Source organism: Lactuca serriola, chromosome 5, assembly GCF_051521515.1.
Source record: "Lactuca serriola cultivar US96UC23 chromosome 5, Lser_US96UC23_V15, whole genome shotgun sequence".
NCBI classification, from domain to species: Eukaryota; Viridiplantae; Streptophyta; class Magnoliopsida; order Asterales; family Asteraceae; genus Lactuca; species Lactuca serriola.
The window spans coordinates 272171483-272189365 of record NC_136412.1 but is presented as its reverse complement, the minus strand read 5'-3'; the positions used below and the strand labels follow the sequence as shown (position 1 = coordinate 272189365).

General features: G+C 37.3%; 2 protein-coding genes across 2 annotated transcripts; both read right to left on the bottom strand.

Moving 5' to 3' along the window:
- Nucleotides 1-409: 409 nt before the first annotated feature.
- On the bottom strand, nucleotides 410-7310 carry LOC145050497 (alcohol dehydrogenase 1-like). The gene is made up of 5 exons (XM_078998738.1): nucleotides 7143-7310; nucleotides 1103-1162; nucleotides 979-1025; nucleotides 566-891; nucleotides 410-483 (listed from the first exon to the last, which is right to left on the bottom strand). Exons 1-5 carry the CDS (start codon nucleotides 7308-7310, stop codon nucleotides 410-412), a joined length of 675 nt encoding a protein of 224 aa, XP_078854864.1.
- Nucleotides 7311-9741: 2431 nt separating this feature from the next.
- On the bottom strand, nucleotides 9742-12078 carry LOC145054315 (ubiquitin-conjugating enzyme E2 35). Its single transcript, XM_079002475.1, has 8 exons — nucleotides 11894-12078; nucleotides 11670-11697; nucleotides 11380-11466; nucleotides 10845-10903; nucleotides 10642-10683; nucleotides 10474-10547; nucleotides 10055-10152; nucleotides 9742-9968 (listed from the first exon to the last, which is right to left on the bottom strand). The coding sequence occupies exons 1-8, from the start codon at nucleotides 11927-11929 to the stop codon at nucleotides 9931-9933; spliced, it is 462 nt and encodes a 153-aa protein (XP_078858601.1). The 5' UTR covers nucleotides 11930-12078; the 3' UTR covers nucleotides 9742-9930.
- Nucleotides 12079-17883: the final 5805 nt, after the last annotated feature.

The following is a 17883-nucleotide window of genomic DNA, read 5'->3' as shown; positions in this document are numbered from 1 at the left end:
TTGTCCATTAATTGAGGGGCATTTTCGTCATTTCACACCATAGGGACCATTTATGATCTTTTCAGTTATTTTTTTTTAAAAAGAAAAAACTAAATATAATTATTTAATATATAAAATCTCTCTCTCTCTCTCTCTCTCTCTCTAAAGCAACAACCAACTTCTGTGTTCGTATGCCTCTTTTTTTTTATTCAAACACATCAACAAAACTCTCATTGTTCAATTGAAGAACTACCACAAGTCGCCTTTTTTTCAAGACCTACAAACCAAACAACAACTTCTCTACAAGGTTGTTAATGACAGTGTTCCAATGAAATTTATCAATAAACTCGAATCAGAAGTCATTAATTTCTTTTCTTTTTCTCTTTCACGCCAAAATCGACCCAATCATAAAATCCTACGCTCTGCATTTTTAAAGAACACCCTGAGAAAGGGGGTTGGCGACATAGATCTGAGAGGGGCGAAGATTAATTAGCTGCACAGGACCTGAAGAAAACACAAAGATTAATTAGGTCAAGAAAACACCAATTGAACTGCAATCGGAGGATACTATGATTTCTTTTTATACTTGTGGAGATCCCACAACTGAGGATGCAGACGTTGTCAAGAGGAGCAAGAGGGTTGATTTTGGCGAGACAGCCAACATGAACGACGGTGTATTCACTGAATGTTGAAGTTCCTACGAAATGGAAAAGGGGTTTTCCGTTGATGGAAAATCGATATTTTTGATCGTTAATCATGACTCCTCTATCGGTGTTGATTCTCAAAAGGTCGCACATGTTGCTCTCTTCGGATTTACAGTGGGCGCACTCTTTGAATTCTCCGGTGAAAACAGGGAGGACATGATCTCCGGGCTGAAGCTTAGTCACTCCTTCCCCAACACTCTCCACGACCCTGTTCAAGTTTAAAAACTTATTAGATTATTTTCAGATCAAAGATTAGAAGAAACCCTTTTCCGATTTTAACAAGAATCAAACATACCCTCCAGCTTCATGTCCAAAAATTCGAGGAAACAAAGCATTCTGACCCTGAAAAGTTCGAAAACAAAGATTTATGATTTTAATTTTGGGTTTTTACAAGATCGAAACAGGGAATAATAGGTTACCTTGGCTTCCCAGAAGTAAACATCGGTGTGACACAAGGAGGTGAAGAGGATTTTGATTGTCTGTATATGTGTTCAGAGAGAGAGAGAGATTTTATATATTAAATAATTATATTTAGTTTTCTCTTTTTAAAAAAAATAACTGAAAAAATCATAAATGGTCCCTGTGGTGTGAAATGACGAAAATGTCCCTCAATTAACGGACAAAAGTTAACGGAGTTAGCAATAAGGACCATCTGTCAAAAGTTTTGAAAGCACAGGGACCATTTATGAGATTTTTAAACCACGAGGACTAAACTTCAGAATCTGGGAAAACACACGGACCATTTATGATGTTTTTTCAAAAAAATTTAAATTAACACCACTTGTTCAAAATAAAGTTTTTATTGTAGTTTTAGTCCAAAACATTCTGAAAACAATCAAAGTGATATATTAACCTTTATAATTTTCTTTTTATTACACCAATTAAAAAAACTAAAATAAAAAACCACCTAACCCCACACCACCCATCCCTCCCTCCAAGTGTCTGGAGCACCATCTCTCCCTCCGCATCATGTGAGCCAGCTAGAGCACCACTATCTCGTCATTCACCTCACCTCGCTCTTACCTATCTCGTCGAAGCCCCACTATCTCAATTTTGTCTTCTCCAGTTAGAGTGCTCGTAGTATGTGGACTTTGTCTTATTCGATTTTCCAGCAATGATAAAACCCTTGATTTTCCAAGGACGAAAAAAAAATACTACCACAACCTTCTTTCTCTCTTAAAGTGACACATACCTTCGATTCAGGGTTTGTTGTAACGTCCCAACAAATCCATTTTTAAATTAATAAAACAAGTATCCCAAAAACATCATCATACAAATCCAGATAAAACAAATGTATCAATCATCATATCGCATCAAAGTAAATCAAGAAAATGTGGAACGAGGTGGTGTGTGCTCTGCAATCATCTCGTGCTCTTCCCTTTGGAATTGGAAGTACCTGAAACATAAACTGAAAACTGTCAGCTCAAAGTTTAATGAATTCCCCAAAATACCATGGGACCCGCCAATCATATGGCCTCGCCCAGCATCAAGCCCCGCTCGGTATACACATCGCGCCTCGCTCGGTATACAGATCGCGCCTCGCTCGGCATACATATAAACATATATCATATAAACACATACACATGAAATAATCACAAAGATGCATACATACAAGATGGTCACCGGGCCCCGCCCAGTAAGCATACAAGTGCATAACACATGCAAGAGTCACGCAGACATCTAGCATCCTAACATAACATAATCATGGGTCGGCATTGGTGCCTTTGGCCTGCTAAACACAGTGAGGAAACTTACCTCGAACTGCTGGATCACACTGATAAATCTATGGTTGCTGGTCCGACAAATCCCCTAGCTATCAATACCAAATAACATCCAATTAATAATTGGATTCCAATCCATAACCATCAGTCCAAAATTAGGGTAAAAATATCATTTTACCCTTTACCTATTTTGGTCCAAGACTAAGGCCCAAACCTACAACCCTAAAAGGCCCAATTACCAAAATAATCATCCAAGGCCCAATCATAGACCAATTTTCCAAATTGGGTCCAAATCCCTTTCATGGGCCTTTTCCAAGAAAACCATAAATGGGCATCAGCCCAAGAACTTGATGGCCTAACAAGGCCCTAAGCATCTAAGTCCAAATATGCCCCAAACTAAAGCCTAAAATATTTGATGCCCAACTGGTTGAGTACGCGGTGTGTACTCACTCGTACGTGCGGCGTACTTTCCTTAGGGCTTGTACGTTAAGCATACCTGCTTGTATTCCCAACGCACTCCCTCATTCAGCCAACTTTCATTTCCAGCTCTTAATTGATTAAGACATCGCTGCAAAATTTAGATCTGACTTCCTTGGGCTGGTTTATAAAGTTCCTCACTTTACGTGTATGCATGGCTTAACGAAGCTCTTAAAGATCAAAAGGACTTAATAGATGACTTAATGCATGCATGAGACCATCAACACCATAAAGTATTTACCTTTAATCTTAAGAAACTCATAATATACCCATATCTAAAAGGATAAGCCCCACAAACAACTTAACTCATCAAACTAACCCAAAAGGGACCAAAAGCATAAAAACCATGACATGAAGAGATCTAATCATACAAGGATCAAGGTTGGGACTTTATATCTCAAAAGTCACCAAGAGATGGAGGTAAATCTGGATCTCTAAGCTTCTTTCCAAAGAATGAGTCCACCAACTTCTTCTTCTTTTACTTCAAGGAGCATAAACCACCAAAATCAATACCAAGGATCAAGAACACTCAAAGAAGCTATTAGGGTTCGAGATTAGGATTTTAGGGTAATGGAGGCTGATAAAGAGGTCAGTCCTAGGGACTTAAGGACCTTATATAGGGTGCAACGCCCCAAATTAGGGTTTTCTTATCCTCCTCGTGTGTCATGCGTAGCTGTGACATCCCCATTTTCTCGGCCAGAAAAGACCGATTTTGTTTATGCTTTATAAAAATCAGAGTACCTCTTGTAATAAAAATGTTTGCGGAATTTGTTCCCAGTAAAACATGATAAATACGTTATCAAAGCATTTCCGAATAAAAGTATTTTTATTCATTTAAAAACATTTGGGATGTTATCGTCAATACAGAAACATAAGCATAAACAGAACTTACATTCATTATCACTAGTGATTTATATCTCCTTAATCTCTCAGTGTAATGTGACTTCATATCAAGACCTGTGATATAAATAAACTGAGTGGGTCAGGTTGGGAAACCTGGTGAGTACATAGGGATTTCAATCCCACAATGTTATATCATATATATAATTTAGAACTCACAAAATATACAATTTCACCATATATGTATAAACAACTCTTATCCCACCCCGTCGATCCTCACAATGAGACTATCCATACTCTCAAACCCAAGATTAACCGTTTTACCTAATCCATACTCTCATATTAATGACGAATGGTTATGCCTAATCCATACTCTTGGACTAGGGACGAATGACTAATCCATACTCTCAGATTAATGACGAATGATTATGCCTAATCCATAATCTCGGACTAGGGACGAATGACTATGTCTTAATCCATACTCCCGGACTAAGGACAACTGGCTATGTCTTAATCCATACCCCCGAATTAATGACAGTTGACTATGTTAAATCCATACTCTCGGACTAGGGACAATGATTGTGTCTAATCCACGCTCCCGGATAAATGACATATACTAAAGTTCTATTTTCTGGGTATAAATCACTTGTACTCGTAAGAAAATACTACCCAATATTCCTCATAATTAATTTAGGTCTACTCATTATCCTAAATCATCATATATAATCAGGTATGTTCTTTAACACGTACTTCAGGCAACATCAATTAACTCACACATAAACATATAATTAATACTTCAATCAATACTTGTATTAAAATCATGTTCATGAAAGGGACTATGCACTCACTTGATACGGTGGTGATTCCGAACTCAGACAGTGCTTTGTTATCTCAAAATAATTTTTCTCGACAAAACCTAGTATCAATACCACTAGGGTTTAGTTTTAACGTTAACCGCGACTAATTAACAGTCTAGTTGTTATTATTATTATATAAGCATTAAATAACACTCAATATAACTCATAATAATAGCTCAAATAATTATTTTAAGATCCTAATAATGTTACTATAATTAAATAAAAGGTATATTAAATATAGTATAGGCGTAGCTCACTTACAACGGGTTTTTATTAAAAACCGGGTTTCGCTGGAGCAGCGTTTTCGAGCCGAAAGTTTTTCTTCTCGGAGCCGTCGGACGCTCCGGGGCTTTCTTCTCGTGCTAGGGAGGTTCCCTAGACTTCGGAGGGGTTCAGGGAGGCTAGAGAGAAGTTAGAGAGAGAAAGAGAGGCTTATGGTGTGAAGAAATTATGAAGAATTCATCTCTTATTTATAAGAATTTTATAGTAAAGTAGTCTTCAAGCATCGTCCGTATCTTTCGCGTACGAGCTCCGTTTTCTACGTTCTTTATATACACGCATTAGTATTTACGAGTACTACAACTCTCATTTAGACCCCGTCGGCTAATTCTCCTTCTATCTCATATTTACAAAAACTGTATCGAATTCGCCGCGCTCGAAAAGTAGAGACTAAGCTTCGTCCATAAATTTCGCATATGATCTCCATTTTTGTCGATATTTATATCCACGCGTTCGTATTTACGGGTACTACAACTTTCATTTAGACCTCGTTGGCTAATTCTCAATCTATCTCGGATTTACAAAACTGTATCGAATTTGCCACGCTCGAAAAGTAGAGACTAAGCTTCGTCCATAACTTTCGCATACGAGCTTCATTTTTGACGTTATTTATATCCATGCGTAGGTAAAAATAAAATCTACAACTTTCCTTTTTACTCCATTGGCTAATTCTCGACCGATCTTAAATTTAACAGTAGGAGGTGATTACACTGTTAAATGTCCGCGTAAAATTCATAACTTTTACATACGGACTCCGTTTTCGTCTGTCTTTTTGTCGTTGAGTTCCTATTAATGAGATATTAAACTCTCATTTAGGTCGCGTAATCCAAAAACCGCTCGAACTAAAATTCGAGTTTCGGGCCATGCACCGCTATGCCAAATCTTAGAAAAATCATAACTTCCTCATACAAAGTCAGATTTGGGCGTTCTTTTTATGGACACTCTCGGTTTAACATTTTCTACGACTTTTGTTTAGATCGCTAAGGCTAACAGTCACTCTATCGTAAATTCACTATTTACACTTCCCGGTGTCGTGCCGGTTCCGTCTCGAAACTTCGACGGGTCATAACTTATTCGTTATAACTCGGATTTCGGCGCTCCTTATATGTACGGAAACCTTGTAACATTTACTAAAACTTGGTTAAGATTATTTATTCTAAATAATCTTTTGCCAAAAAGTCATTTTCGACCCCTATATCTCTAAATTGACTAGCCCGGGTCTATGGGCGTTACAGTAACCTTCGTACGCCCAGTGTACGAGGCTTCGAACCCGCGACCAACTTCCACTAGTATGCTAAACGTACACATATGTTATGCCCCACATACTAGCTTCTCAGCTTGTACGCTAAGTGTACCCTATTGTACGCCCCACGTACTAATTACAAGGGCCAAAATGCAATTAATAAAATATGAAGGAAAAAAAGGAAGCATACTCATAACAAGCGCTACATTTGTAGAACTTGAGGGTTTGAGCATGTAAATCGAACTCTAGAACGTCGATGTCGTTGTCGCAGATCCGAAGCGTCGGTGAGATCTCCAACAACGTCATCGGTGGGATCTCTAAAAGCTTCGTCACTGGAAAATGCTAGGGTTCTGTTGAATTCGATTTAACAGAGGTGGTGGTGGTGGTGAAAAATAGAGGTTTTGTTTTTGTCTTCTCTTGAAAATTAAGGGTTTTCAGATCGGAGGTTTTCCAAGAGGTGGTGGTGGTGGTGGTGGTATAGATCGGTGGTGGCCTCCAACAGTTTGCAAGGGATGTCTGTAGTAGATGCAATGAATGATGTCTCAAAAACCCCTATAATAAACCTAGCATCGCTGTCTCTCTCATTCTTCATCGAGTGGTGGTCATCATTTTATCTCTCTCTCTCCTTTCCTCGCTAGTCGTCGATGAACTTCATCGAAGTCAAATGTCTGGTGATGATGAACATCTGGTTTGCTGGTTTAAAATACTAGTGATGTAGAGAGAAGGGGAGGGAGTAGGGGATAAACACTATTTATTTTTGTTTCTTTTAATTATTATAATAAAAAAAGAGTAAACTACAAATTTGGTCTCTATGGCTGACAATTTTATGTAGATTGGGTCCCTTAACTTTAAAAATTACATAGAACGACCTAATCAGCAGGTTTCATTGTGGATTTAGTTCCTGCAAAACTTGAAATGTCTATTTTATCCTTTTAATTTCCTTTTCATAATATTTAATTCTTTTACCATTTCATTATTAAAAATAAAAATGAACCCACCCCCAAACTTCATAATCTTCTTCTAAAAAAAAAAAAAATACTACCACCAACCCATCAGGCACCCCTACTACCACCGTAATTGGACCCTGCCTCTCCCATATCTCTTCGTCTTCTGTTATCCTTGCTTCCTTTCTTTTCTTCCACAACCACCACCTGTCGACGAAATTTCTTATTTCCGCCTCTATCATCCCATAAATGATGTGTAAATTCATCTTTAATATCTGAAATCAGACATGTACACAATCAAAACCAAAAATCAGACATATACTCAATCAAAATCGAAACCGTACTCAATCAAAACAAAAATAAGACCTACATTCAATCAAAATTATACATGTACTTATCAAAAACCAAAAACCAATTTGAACAATTACAAAAAAATTAGGCATGTCCACAATCAAAACCAAAATACAGGCTTGCAATCAAAATAAAATAAAAAAAATAGACCTGCCACTAAACACATACAATCAAACATGTAACCAAAAATCAAACCAAGATGAGGGAATGATTTTTGATGTGGTATATCGATAATGTTTTAGTGTGAATGACTTTAGACATGGTATGAAGTAAATGGAATTGCTACAGATCTAATCTGATCTGGTCGATATAGCTCTAATTTCTAGATTTTGGTTGAACGGAGTAGAAGGGCGAATGTTCTTTATCATCAAAAGTGTTTGTCATCGAAGGTGTTCATTATTGAAGCAAAAGGGAGAAGTGCTTCACAGGAGGGTTTTTTTAGTTTTTAGGAGATATAGAAGGAATTGATGTATAACGTATGATAGGATATGGTTGGGTGGGTGACAATTTTTGACAAACCACAAGGACCTTTTTTGCATTTATGTCTACTTTATATTTACAATTCGAAAATTTCTTCATTGTCATCCACTTTGCCGGATACGTTGGCATCATAGGAGTTAGCAGTTATCGGGGACGTTATGCAAACATAATAAAGCTGAAAGTTCGCGTTCAAAAATTATAAATCCTCATTTACAGAGAAATCATGAAGCCGAACACAACGTACTTGGGAATGGCTACTTTATGATGATGCAGGCTACACTTAAAAATTCAAACGTCAATTCCAGATGAGGAAAGAATTATTTTTACGCATTGTTGATGACATAAAAAATCGATTGCCATATTTTCAGCACATGATTAATGCAAGAGGTCAGAAAGGTTTCTCTACAATTCAAAAATGTACAACTGCAATTCATCAGTAGCATTCAACATGGGAACGAACTCATGGGATGAGTATTTGAGGATGTCAAAGTGAACAACACGGGAATTTCTATACAAGATTGCAAAACTTGTGATTATCCTCTATCGTGGTCGTTATTTACGCAAGCCTACAATTAGCAATATCCAGTAACTGTATACGACACATGAAAACAAACAGAGTTCCCTAGAATGTTTGGTAGTATCGATTGTATGCATGTGGTTAATGTGTCCTAATGTGTGGTGTTGTCAATTTATACGAGGTGATCATAAATAGTCGACAATAATTTTAGAAGCATTGGCGCCCTATGATATTTGGATATGACATGCGTTTTCTAGTGCAATGGGTTCCAACAACGATATCAATGTTCTAGACCAATCACCGATATTCAACGACATCTACCGTGGGAAGTTGTATGATGTGTCATTTCAAGCAAATAGGACATCATACAAACGTATGTATTATCTTACTGATAGGATATATCCCGAGTTAGTTGCATTTGTGAAATCATTCTCATGTTCAAACAATGAAAAGTGAATAAAATTTAGGTCGGTCTTGTAAAGAATATCAAGTAAGCCTTTGGTGTTCTAGAGAGAATTTGGCATGATCAATCGAGCAAAAAAAAAGTAATTTGATGTACGCATGCATCATATTGCATAATATAATTATAGAAAACAAGGAGAATGCGGTTTGTTAGTAAAATGAAAATAAGAATTTACCAATATTCAAAGGAATAGGTCATTGTACGTCGAAGTTTATGGGGGAACAAAAAGAAAGTATACAACCTGGTTGGACACAACTTTCACTTTGATTTGGTGGAATGTCTTCAATGCTCAAGTGAATTCAATTATCAACAATTTTGAGAACAAGTTGTTCAACGATACAAAAGACAAATCAGACATGTTTGTAAATGATTCAGACAAAGATTATGATGTCATTACAACCGATGGTAACTTTTTTTTGCCTTTCTTTCATTACTTTTATATAATTACATTTATTTAATTAAAAAAATATATGTTAAGATGTGGTACCTTTCATAACAGCTTTGTGGGGTGAGATGAAAATATTATACCACTGACATGCTAGACACAAAATGTGGTAGTGTGTGATACCACACCGGTAGTCTTAAAAAAACAAAAACCCAAGCAAATGGAAAATAACTGAAAAACCAGGTTTCTCAACTATTACTCATAGTTTTGTATACAAACTAATCATTGTACTTTCTAAAACAAGAAAACCCCATTGACATAAACCATAGCATATGACTTCAACAATCATTCTAGTTCCATACCAAATAGCCATCCAAAATCATTTAAAACTCCTCACCCTCACATTCTCCAGTATTCTGTTCACAATTTAGCAAGTTTGAAATCCAGTTCAAATGCTATTTCACATAGTTAAGCAGACAAAATGTATATCAGAAAAGAAAATTAGAAAGAAAAAGAAAAAGAGTAAATTATCTCATATACTCGATAGAACACAAAGATATGATGGTAGGAAGTGAACAACATTGATAGTTTAGGGACTAACAGAGCAGAATCATATTCAAGTTCTCAATTTTCAAATTTCAAGACCTAATCAAAGTACATTGTTATTTCTTTGCGGGACCCACATCTCCATTAGGCACCACTAGCATACAATCGGGTCCACTCCTTTGCTGCAAAAATAGGAACCATTTCAACACTTTATGTATACTTGTTTCAACAAACTACATTGTAATTTATTTATTATGGTATTATATACCTGTTTCAACAGCTTCAGCTTCATTGGATTTCCAGTGTTTTGCTATGTTCTCAGAGAGTGGATCATCTGGATTTGGAGCACTTAGAAGTGCTTGAATGCTTACATTTGAAAAAAAACAAAAAAAAAATGTCAAGTGATTGCAGGAATAAATAGATTATGATTCTTAAACAAAAATATTGAATGATTTTCTGAATTTCTGTTTGTATACTAATCAAAGTTATATGTAAATCAAATATGTTTGGTATGATGGAATTAGGGAGGGAGTGGAATGGTTCATATTAGAACTCATTCCATTCGGCAGTGAATCAAACATAATCATGGAATGTAATCATTCATTCCACTTCTTTATAATTTCATTCCATCAAACAGATCCTTAATAATGAAATTATGGAGAATTAATTATTAGTTTACTTTATTACCTAAGGAGTACAGTGCGAATCTGAAGAGCAGGACTCCATTTGTCTTTAAGGATATCAAGACAAATCCTACCAAGCTGCATACAAAAAGAACACTCGTGCTAAAAAACCAAAAAAAAAAAAAAGGAAGATCATAAAACTAAAAAGATGAAATTGTAAGGAAAGACAAACCTTGTCAATGTTGGGGTGGTAAATTTTTGTAAGAAATCGAACCTGTTAGATTATGAAATATATTATTTGTATCCAAAATTTGATGATAAAGATAAACAAAACAAATTTTCATATTTAAAGTGTGCATTTGTATTGTAAAGTTCAGAAGTATTACAATTAAATCTTTAAATCTTTTGCATATCTTGGCTAGAAAACATGTATACCTTGGGAGCAGCCATTGGATATTCTTCTGGCAAAAATAACTCCAACTTGAAAACTCCTCCTGTAGTTCAATCAGAGTGAGAAGCATAAATAAATAATAATTTGTTTCCCTCTGATCATAAAAGATAAACAAATAAGATAAAGTTTGACTTTGATAAGTAAAAATGTTTATTTTAAAAGTCAACTATGTTTGTGATTTGAGAGAATTATTGAGGAGGTGAGATCCAGTGAGGTTAAAATAGTTGCAAAACCAAGATCAAATTTGTATTTAGTAAATACTAGGATTGACATCAGATACTTGTAATGTAGCTCTTGCTTTTAAGATCAATGACTAACAAGTACAACTTGATGAGAAATTAGTTCAAGAGAGACAGTTTCTTCAATGTTAAACATCCTAAACATAATTCTGGATGAAAGATCTCATTCTTTTGCTAAGCCCCTTTTCTAATGAATAAGAACAATAGAAACAGTTAATGGGCTTAGATTGGTGTAGAGAAGAGTAGTAGGAGTAAAATAGGCATTAATAAGTTAAATTACCTTCATAAGGAGACTGTGTTGGACCAAGGATCATGACATTGAAATACCTCATGTTATCTTCCGATGGCGATGCGCTTATCCCCGGAGCTACACCAACAAAATCAGAAACGGTAAACGAAACACCAATTGAATATTTCATTGCGCTTTCCAAATGACAATAAGCCAAACTTTTCTTGATCCAAATCCTCATGCAATAACTCAAATTCCCGAACATATTCACAAATTGAAATGAACTTCCGTATAATAATTAACAAAAAAAAATAACTTGATGAAATAAAGTTCAAGTTTACCTGGTTCGCTAAGTAAGCGCTGAGTTTCCTGGATCATAACAACAAAGTCAAAATCTAAGTTAGGGTTTTCAGATATACATAAACCACGCTAATCGATAAAATACTCTGAAACAGGATTAGAACATGCATACAAACATATACCTATTCTAACGACAAAAGAAATGAAATCGAGGAATTGACAAAGGGATCAGATGAGGAAGATCACGAATTGTTTGTTTTAATACCTTGATAATTCTTCGAGGTAGATTGCTGTTCGCCATGGAAGGGGAAGATTTACGCTAAGGGGGCTTTTGCTTTTTTAGAGAGAGAGAGAGAGAGAGAGAGAGAGAGAAAGGGGGGTTTCTGGAGATAGAAAGAGAAGGGCTGATTATTGATTCGAGACTTCCTTCTCTAGCCGCGAGCCAGGCTTCGAAAGAAGAGTTCGGTGGTATTTATTCCCCGATTTGTAAATTGAGGCTAAATTTTTGTAAAGTTGTCAATTTCAGCTGCCTATCAATTGAGTAAAGCGACGTGTAAATTTATGCTATATGCCCTTCAACTTTGAGTTATTCCACTCCACCCCAATTCTATTTCCAAAACTTTTCTTTGGCCACGTGAAAGAGGTTGTTTTGTCCTTGGAGAAAGGGTCATGTGGGTCAAATGAATACTTAAGGTCGTTTGATAGTTGTTAATTGGGTTAAAGTTGATTGGGTTAGAGGTTTGGACCGGGTTAGAAGCAAAAAAGGAATAACAAACATGTGGATTGAGGACCGAGTCCAAGGAAGGGTCAGGAGGGAAAACAATGGGGACCAAGTCTAATGGTGTATGGGTATCAGCCCATACATAAAAGCAAGTTTGCAAGACAAGAAACAAACTAGATAGTGTCAGCAAAGCCCAAATACATAAACAGGTCGGCACGTAACTTAACCCAGTTTAATCATGTCGGGCATCGATAAAATATAAAGGAGATCTGTTGTATGGCAATATCTCGGAGAGAGCAATCTTTCTTGCAATCTCAATCGACATCTGACTTAAGCATCAAAGAGCAGTATTGGGGTCCAACCCTCGGAATGGCTTTCTAACCTAGATCTTGTCTATCTTATGCAGCATGACTTCCTGAGTGTTCACTACAAGAAGCCTCAAAGGGCCAACTATCAACTTATTCGAAAACTATGTATGAACATTGGCGCCATCCGTCTATAAACACAATGCAAGATAAAGCACAAGCCACATGTGTCAACTCACGCCTCACTCTCATTAACTTAATCACATCATTTGCCCCACTTACCATAATGACGTAAAACACAACACCAACAATGATTGTTTTTGTCCCAGTAAACGGAACAGACGTCAGTCCGAGCACACGTTTAAGAAGAAGGAGAGCCACAACGGAAATCATCAGCAAAAGGAAATAAAACAAGACGAGCAGGCTCGATGACGGTCACATCAGATAGTAGTTCCAACACTGGCAGACCAACTACACTAATCGGACAACTTAAGAATACCCTAAGGAACAACGAGTTGACCGTACAAGTCCTACCCCCATCATTGCAACAACATTTGACAACTACCATGGCTTTGGCACAACAAAATGCACCACCATCCATTCCATTGCCACCATCATTCCCGTATACGCATTATCATGCATATTGGCCCCCACAGGGCCAACAAGCTTACTCCACACAATACATCCTCGGAGATCAAGCAATGTCATGTCTTGAGATCGAACAACTCACCCTTTAGTAGGAGTATACGCAAGTATCAGTTACCAGCTAGAGAAAATATACCAGAAATCTCAAAATACGGCGAATCAGGCGATCCTAACGATCATATTGAAAACTACAAGTGGACAATGGACGCTTATTACCTAGACGAGAATTAATGGTGCATCTTCTTCCCCACCGCCCTGTTAGGACCAACGCGGTCATTTAGTACAACAAATGAGATACACATCGGATGCCCAAGCAATCCTAGGATGCAGACAACATAAGGACGACATTTAGCACTTTCGTCTATCGTTTTAACAAAGCCACACTTAACGCCCCATAAAGAGCAGATAACATGGTAATAGTTGCGTTCACCTATGGCTTGTGATGTAACATCCCCCTCTGGCACGTATCACAATATTGTCCGCTTTGGGCCACTCGGCACGAGGACTTCCCATGGGGTCACCCATCCTGGTACTACTCCCTCCCGAGCACGCTTAACTGCAGAGTTCTTATGGGATCTGTTGCCCTCACGACTTTAAAACGCGTTGTGATAGGGAAGGTATCCACACCCTTTATAAGGAATGCTTAGTTCTCATTCCCAGCCGATGTGGGATCAGATCTAACCCACTTTCACCCCCCCCCCCCCCATTATAGGTTTCGACGTCCCCGTCGAACATATCGACATGTGCCCTGGCTCTGATACCATTTGTAACATCCCCCTCTGGCACGTATCACAATATTGTCCGCTTTGGGCCACTCGGCACGAGGACTTCCCAGGAGATCACCCATCCTGGTGCTACTCCTGCCCGAGCACGCTTAACTGCAGAGTTCTTATGGGATCTGCTGCCCTCACGGCTTTAAAACGCGTTGTGATAGGGAAGGTATCCACACCCCTTATAAGGAATGCTTAGTTCTCCTTCCCAGCCGATGTGGGATTAGATCTAACCCACTTTCACCCAATTGTAACGCCCGGGTTTCGGGGCTAAGCATTTTTAGACAATGTAATAGTCTAGGTCAACTATTGAAACTCTTTTTGATGTAATAAAGATGAAATATTTTAATTCTATGTGAATTATGTGTATTTGTGTGCTTATTACTTTATTATAAATATATATTTAATAAAGAATAAAAATAAGCGTCAAAATTAAAGTGTAAGATAATTCCGATATCTTTACATAAATTTGTAGTGGTCGAAACAAGGATTCCGGGAATATAAAGAGCGCCGAAATCCGAGTTATAACGAAGAAGTTATGGCTCGCCGAAGTTTTACGGCAAAACCGGCACGACACCGGGAGACGTAAATAGTGAATTTACGATGGAGGACTTTTTAGCCTTAGTGATCTAAACGAAATTCATAGAATATGTTAAACCGAGAAAATCCATAAAAAGAACGCCCAAATCTGACTTCGTATGAAGAAGTTATGATTTTTCTAAGATTCGGCTTAGTAGTGCACGGCCCGAAACTCGAATTTTAGTTCGAGCGGTTTTTGGCTTACGTGACCTAAATGAGAGTTGAAGATCTTATTAATAGGAACTCAACGGTAAAAAGATAGATGAAAACGGAGTCCGTATGAAGGAGTTACGAATTCTTCGCGGTCATTTAACAGTTTAAACGCCTCTTACTGTTAAATTTGAGATCGGTCGATAATTAGCCGACGGAGTCTAAATGAAAGTTGTAGATCTTGATTTTACCTACGCATTGAAAAAAAGAACGTTGAAAACGGAGCTTGTATGCGAGAGTTATGATTTTTCTAAGTTTGAAGGCTGATACGCGATAAGGGGTGACGTGGCACCACCAGAATTGGACACGTGGCACCACCAGAAGGCCACCACATGCACCAACTCGGCGAGTAGGTCCCCCTACTCGGCAAGTCCATCATATATTTTCACTATAAATAGAGGTGTCGGATCTAGCCTCTTCTTCACACCTCTCAAACCTTCTTTCTCTCTCTACACTCTCTCTCTCTAAGCTCCCTAACCCCCCTAAAAGCCTAGGTAAACCCCCTAGCACCCGAAGGAAGCCCCAAGGCTCCCGGAGTCCCGAGAAAAGAGCCTTTCGGCTCGGGAACGCTGCTCCGGCAGAGCCCGATTTCCAAGGAAACCCGCTGTAAGTGAGTTGTAAATAACCTATTTTTAGTATAGCTTATGTTTTAATATAGTAACATTATTAGGACCTTAAAATAATTATTTGGGCTATTATTATGAGTTATATAGAGTGTTGTTTAACACTTATATAATAATAATAATAGCTAGACTATTAATTAGTCACGGTTAACGCTATACTAAACCCTAGTGATATTGATACTAGGTTTTGTCGAGGGAAAAATTGTTTTGAGATAACGAAGTGTTGTCCGAGTACCGAGTCACCACCTAATCAAGTGAGTGCATAGTTACTTTCAGCTTACACAAAGATATGAAGTATTTTATATAAATTACATGCTATGTGTGCATATTATCTGAATACTTGCTATCTATGCTGGATGAACGTTTTTATACATGTTTTCAATGATTTAAATTGTATATGTATTTTATATCTATGAAAAATGTTAGGGTAAAACATGGGTAGATGTAATAGGTGATGTGTGATAAAACGATGAGAGGCCTCGATGTTGATGTTGTTGATTATGTCATCTAGCGGAGTATGGATGACGACCACAGACTCTTCTAGACAGTCCAGTGGAACACTAGCAGACTCGCAACCTGTAGGTGTTGTGAACGATGTGTTCACCGGTGTACTCCATACCCCACATGGTTGCCTTTAGGACATTTATTGCTGAGGAATCCCCTTAGCAGTAGTGTCCATCCCGATGAGGATCCTTAGGCTAGGTCCCTTATGATAGGTGTTTAGGGACGTAAAGTGAGGATAACGGGAACGGGTAATCGGGTTATTGTTGATTGATGAAATTAATAAACTTATTTATTGTGGGTTGAAAACCCTATGTGCTCACCAGGCTCCCCATCCTGACCCACTCAGTTTCTTATATTACAGGTAGTGGCGCATGAGCATAGATGTGATGTCCGGATGAGGGATTACGGATATAAGCCTATAGATACGAAATAATGTAGTAAGACTTATATTGTATTGTTTATGCTTTTGATCTGTATCGAACATGACATCCCAAGTCTTTTAATGAAATACATTTCCTTGGAAATGCTTTTGATAAATCTTTATCATATTTTGTTTTGGGACAAATTCTGCAACACTTTTATTTAAAATGTTACTCTGATTTTCAAACAAAGCATAAACAAAATCGGTCTTTTCTGGCCGTAAAAACGGGGATGTCACATGTGACAAGTGTTTTTGTTCAAAAAGTTAGTAGGAAAACTGCCAATATCAAGAAAATACATGATGGAAAGAGTTCATCATTACATGAAACAAGAAGAAGCGGCATCTGAGAAAATAAAAACTGAATAGGGGAAAAAACTTACACCCAAAGGGATAACCGAACACCTTACGTGAAAAGCCAAGTCCAAGATAATAATAAATACAACATCGTGTGACCATCCCGGTTAAATCGCTTCCCACACCACAATCGAAACCATCAAGTAGCAAGAGGTTATGGTAGAAATGACATAGCATCAACTAGTAAAAGTAAAAATAATAATGGCGAAAGAGTGGGAGAAACATTAGGAATCAAATATCATGAAAAATATTGTGAGTTTCACGAGTCCACTGGGCACGATACAATCGAATGCACCATGTGATGGAGATTAGTGTTCATAACCATAACAAAACCCGATAATATTACTATAAGTAACAATGTCCTTTTAGATTACACATAAAAACAAAAAGAAGTAGGTCTAAAAAGATATTTATCTGAAGGACTTGTTTTGTTAATTAATCAATAGTAAATAAATGGATATTCCATAATGATTTGAATACCATAGATAAATATAGTTATATTTGGTATATATCTCTAGAGTTTCAAATCACCTTCATAGAAATAGAGGGCTTGAATTTCGATTTTCAGAGATGAGATTTAAACCTCTAAGCAAAAAAAGTTCAGATTACTCAAGCCCTAAAGAAATCTTGAATCGTCATCTTCACGTCGTGACCATCTAGTTGTCACGTCGTGGCCGTAGAACAGAATCGTAGTTTGATTATGTTTGAGCTCGTAGTTCGAGGGTTACTTGGACCTAGTTTTTTTTGTGTCTTGGGTGCGATCACAAAAGAGGATCTCTCTTTTGGGTTGTCTGGTTCAATCCATTGGCTCAACAAAAGAAGAAACCAACTAAGAAATCAATGGTATATTTTCTTTGGAGTTCTACTGAGTTGCATAAACTAGAGAGTTTAGATCCTATAGATTTCGATTTTAGATCAATTTATTTATCGTTTCCACTGCCTTTTGATTGATCTAATGAGGCTCGAAACCCATCAGTGGTATCAGAGCCACGTTAACTCAAGTCTATTGCACTTAGACTTTGTCTTTTGAGTGTGTTAGGGTTTGTATATGTAGGGTCTCTGATTTGAATTGTTTAAAAGTTGAGAAATTTGCTTGATTGAAAATGAGTTGGGTAATACATTA

What these genes read in the sequence shown, in the direction of transcription:
- LOC145050497 (XM_078998738.1), bottom strand. Translation starts at nt 7,310, where the DNA reads ATGAATTTACACATCATTTATGGGATGATAGAGGCGGAAATAAGAAAT. An exon ending in GGGTGCCTGATGGGTTGGTG is followed by an intron (nt 1,163 to 7,142) that starts GTAGTATTTTTT and finishes ACACATATACAG; the next exon opens with ACAATCAAAATCCTCTTCAC. An exon ending in TTTACTTCTGGGAAGCCAAG is followed by an intron (nt 1,026 to 1,102) that starts GTAACCTATTAT and finishes CGAACTTTTCAG; the next exon opens with GGTCAGAATGCTTTGTTTCC.
- LOC145054315 (XM_079002475.1), bottom strand. Translation starts at nt 11,929, where the DNA reads ATGGCGAACAGCAATCTACCTCGAAGAATTATCAAG. An exon ending in TACCTCGAAGAATTATCAAG is followed by an intron (nt 11,698 to 11,893) that starts GTATTAAAACAA and finishes GTTATGATCCAG; the next exon opens with GAAACTCAGCGCTTACTTAG. An exon ending in AGCTGAAGCTGTTGAAACAG is followed by an intron (nt 9,969 to 10,054) that starts GTATATAATACC and finishes CTATTTTTGCAG; the next exon opens with CAAAGGAGTGGACCCGATTG.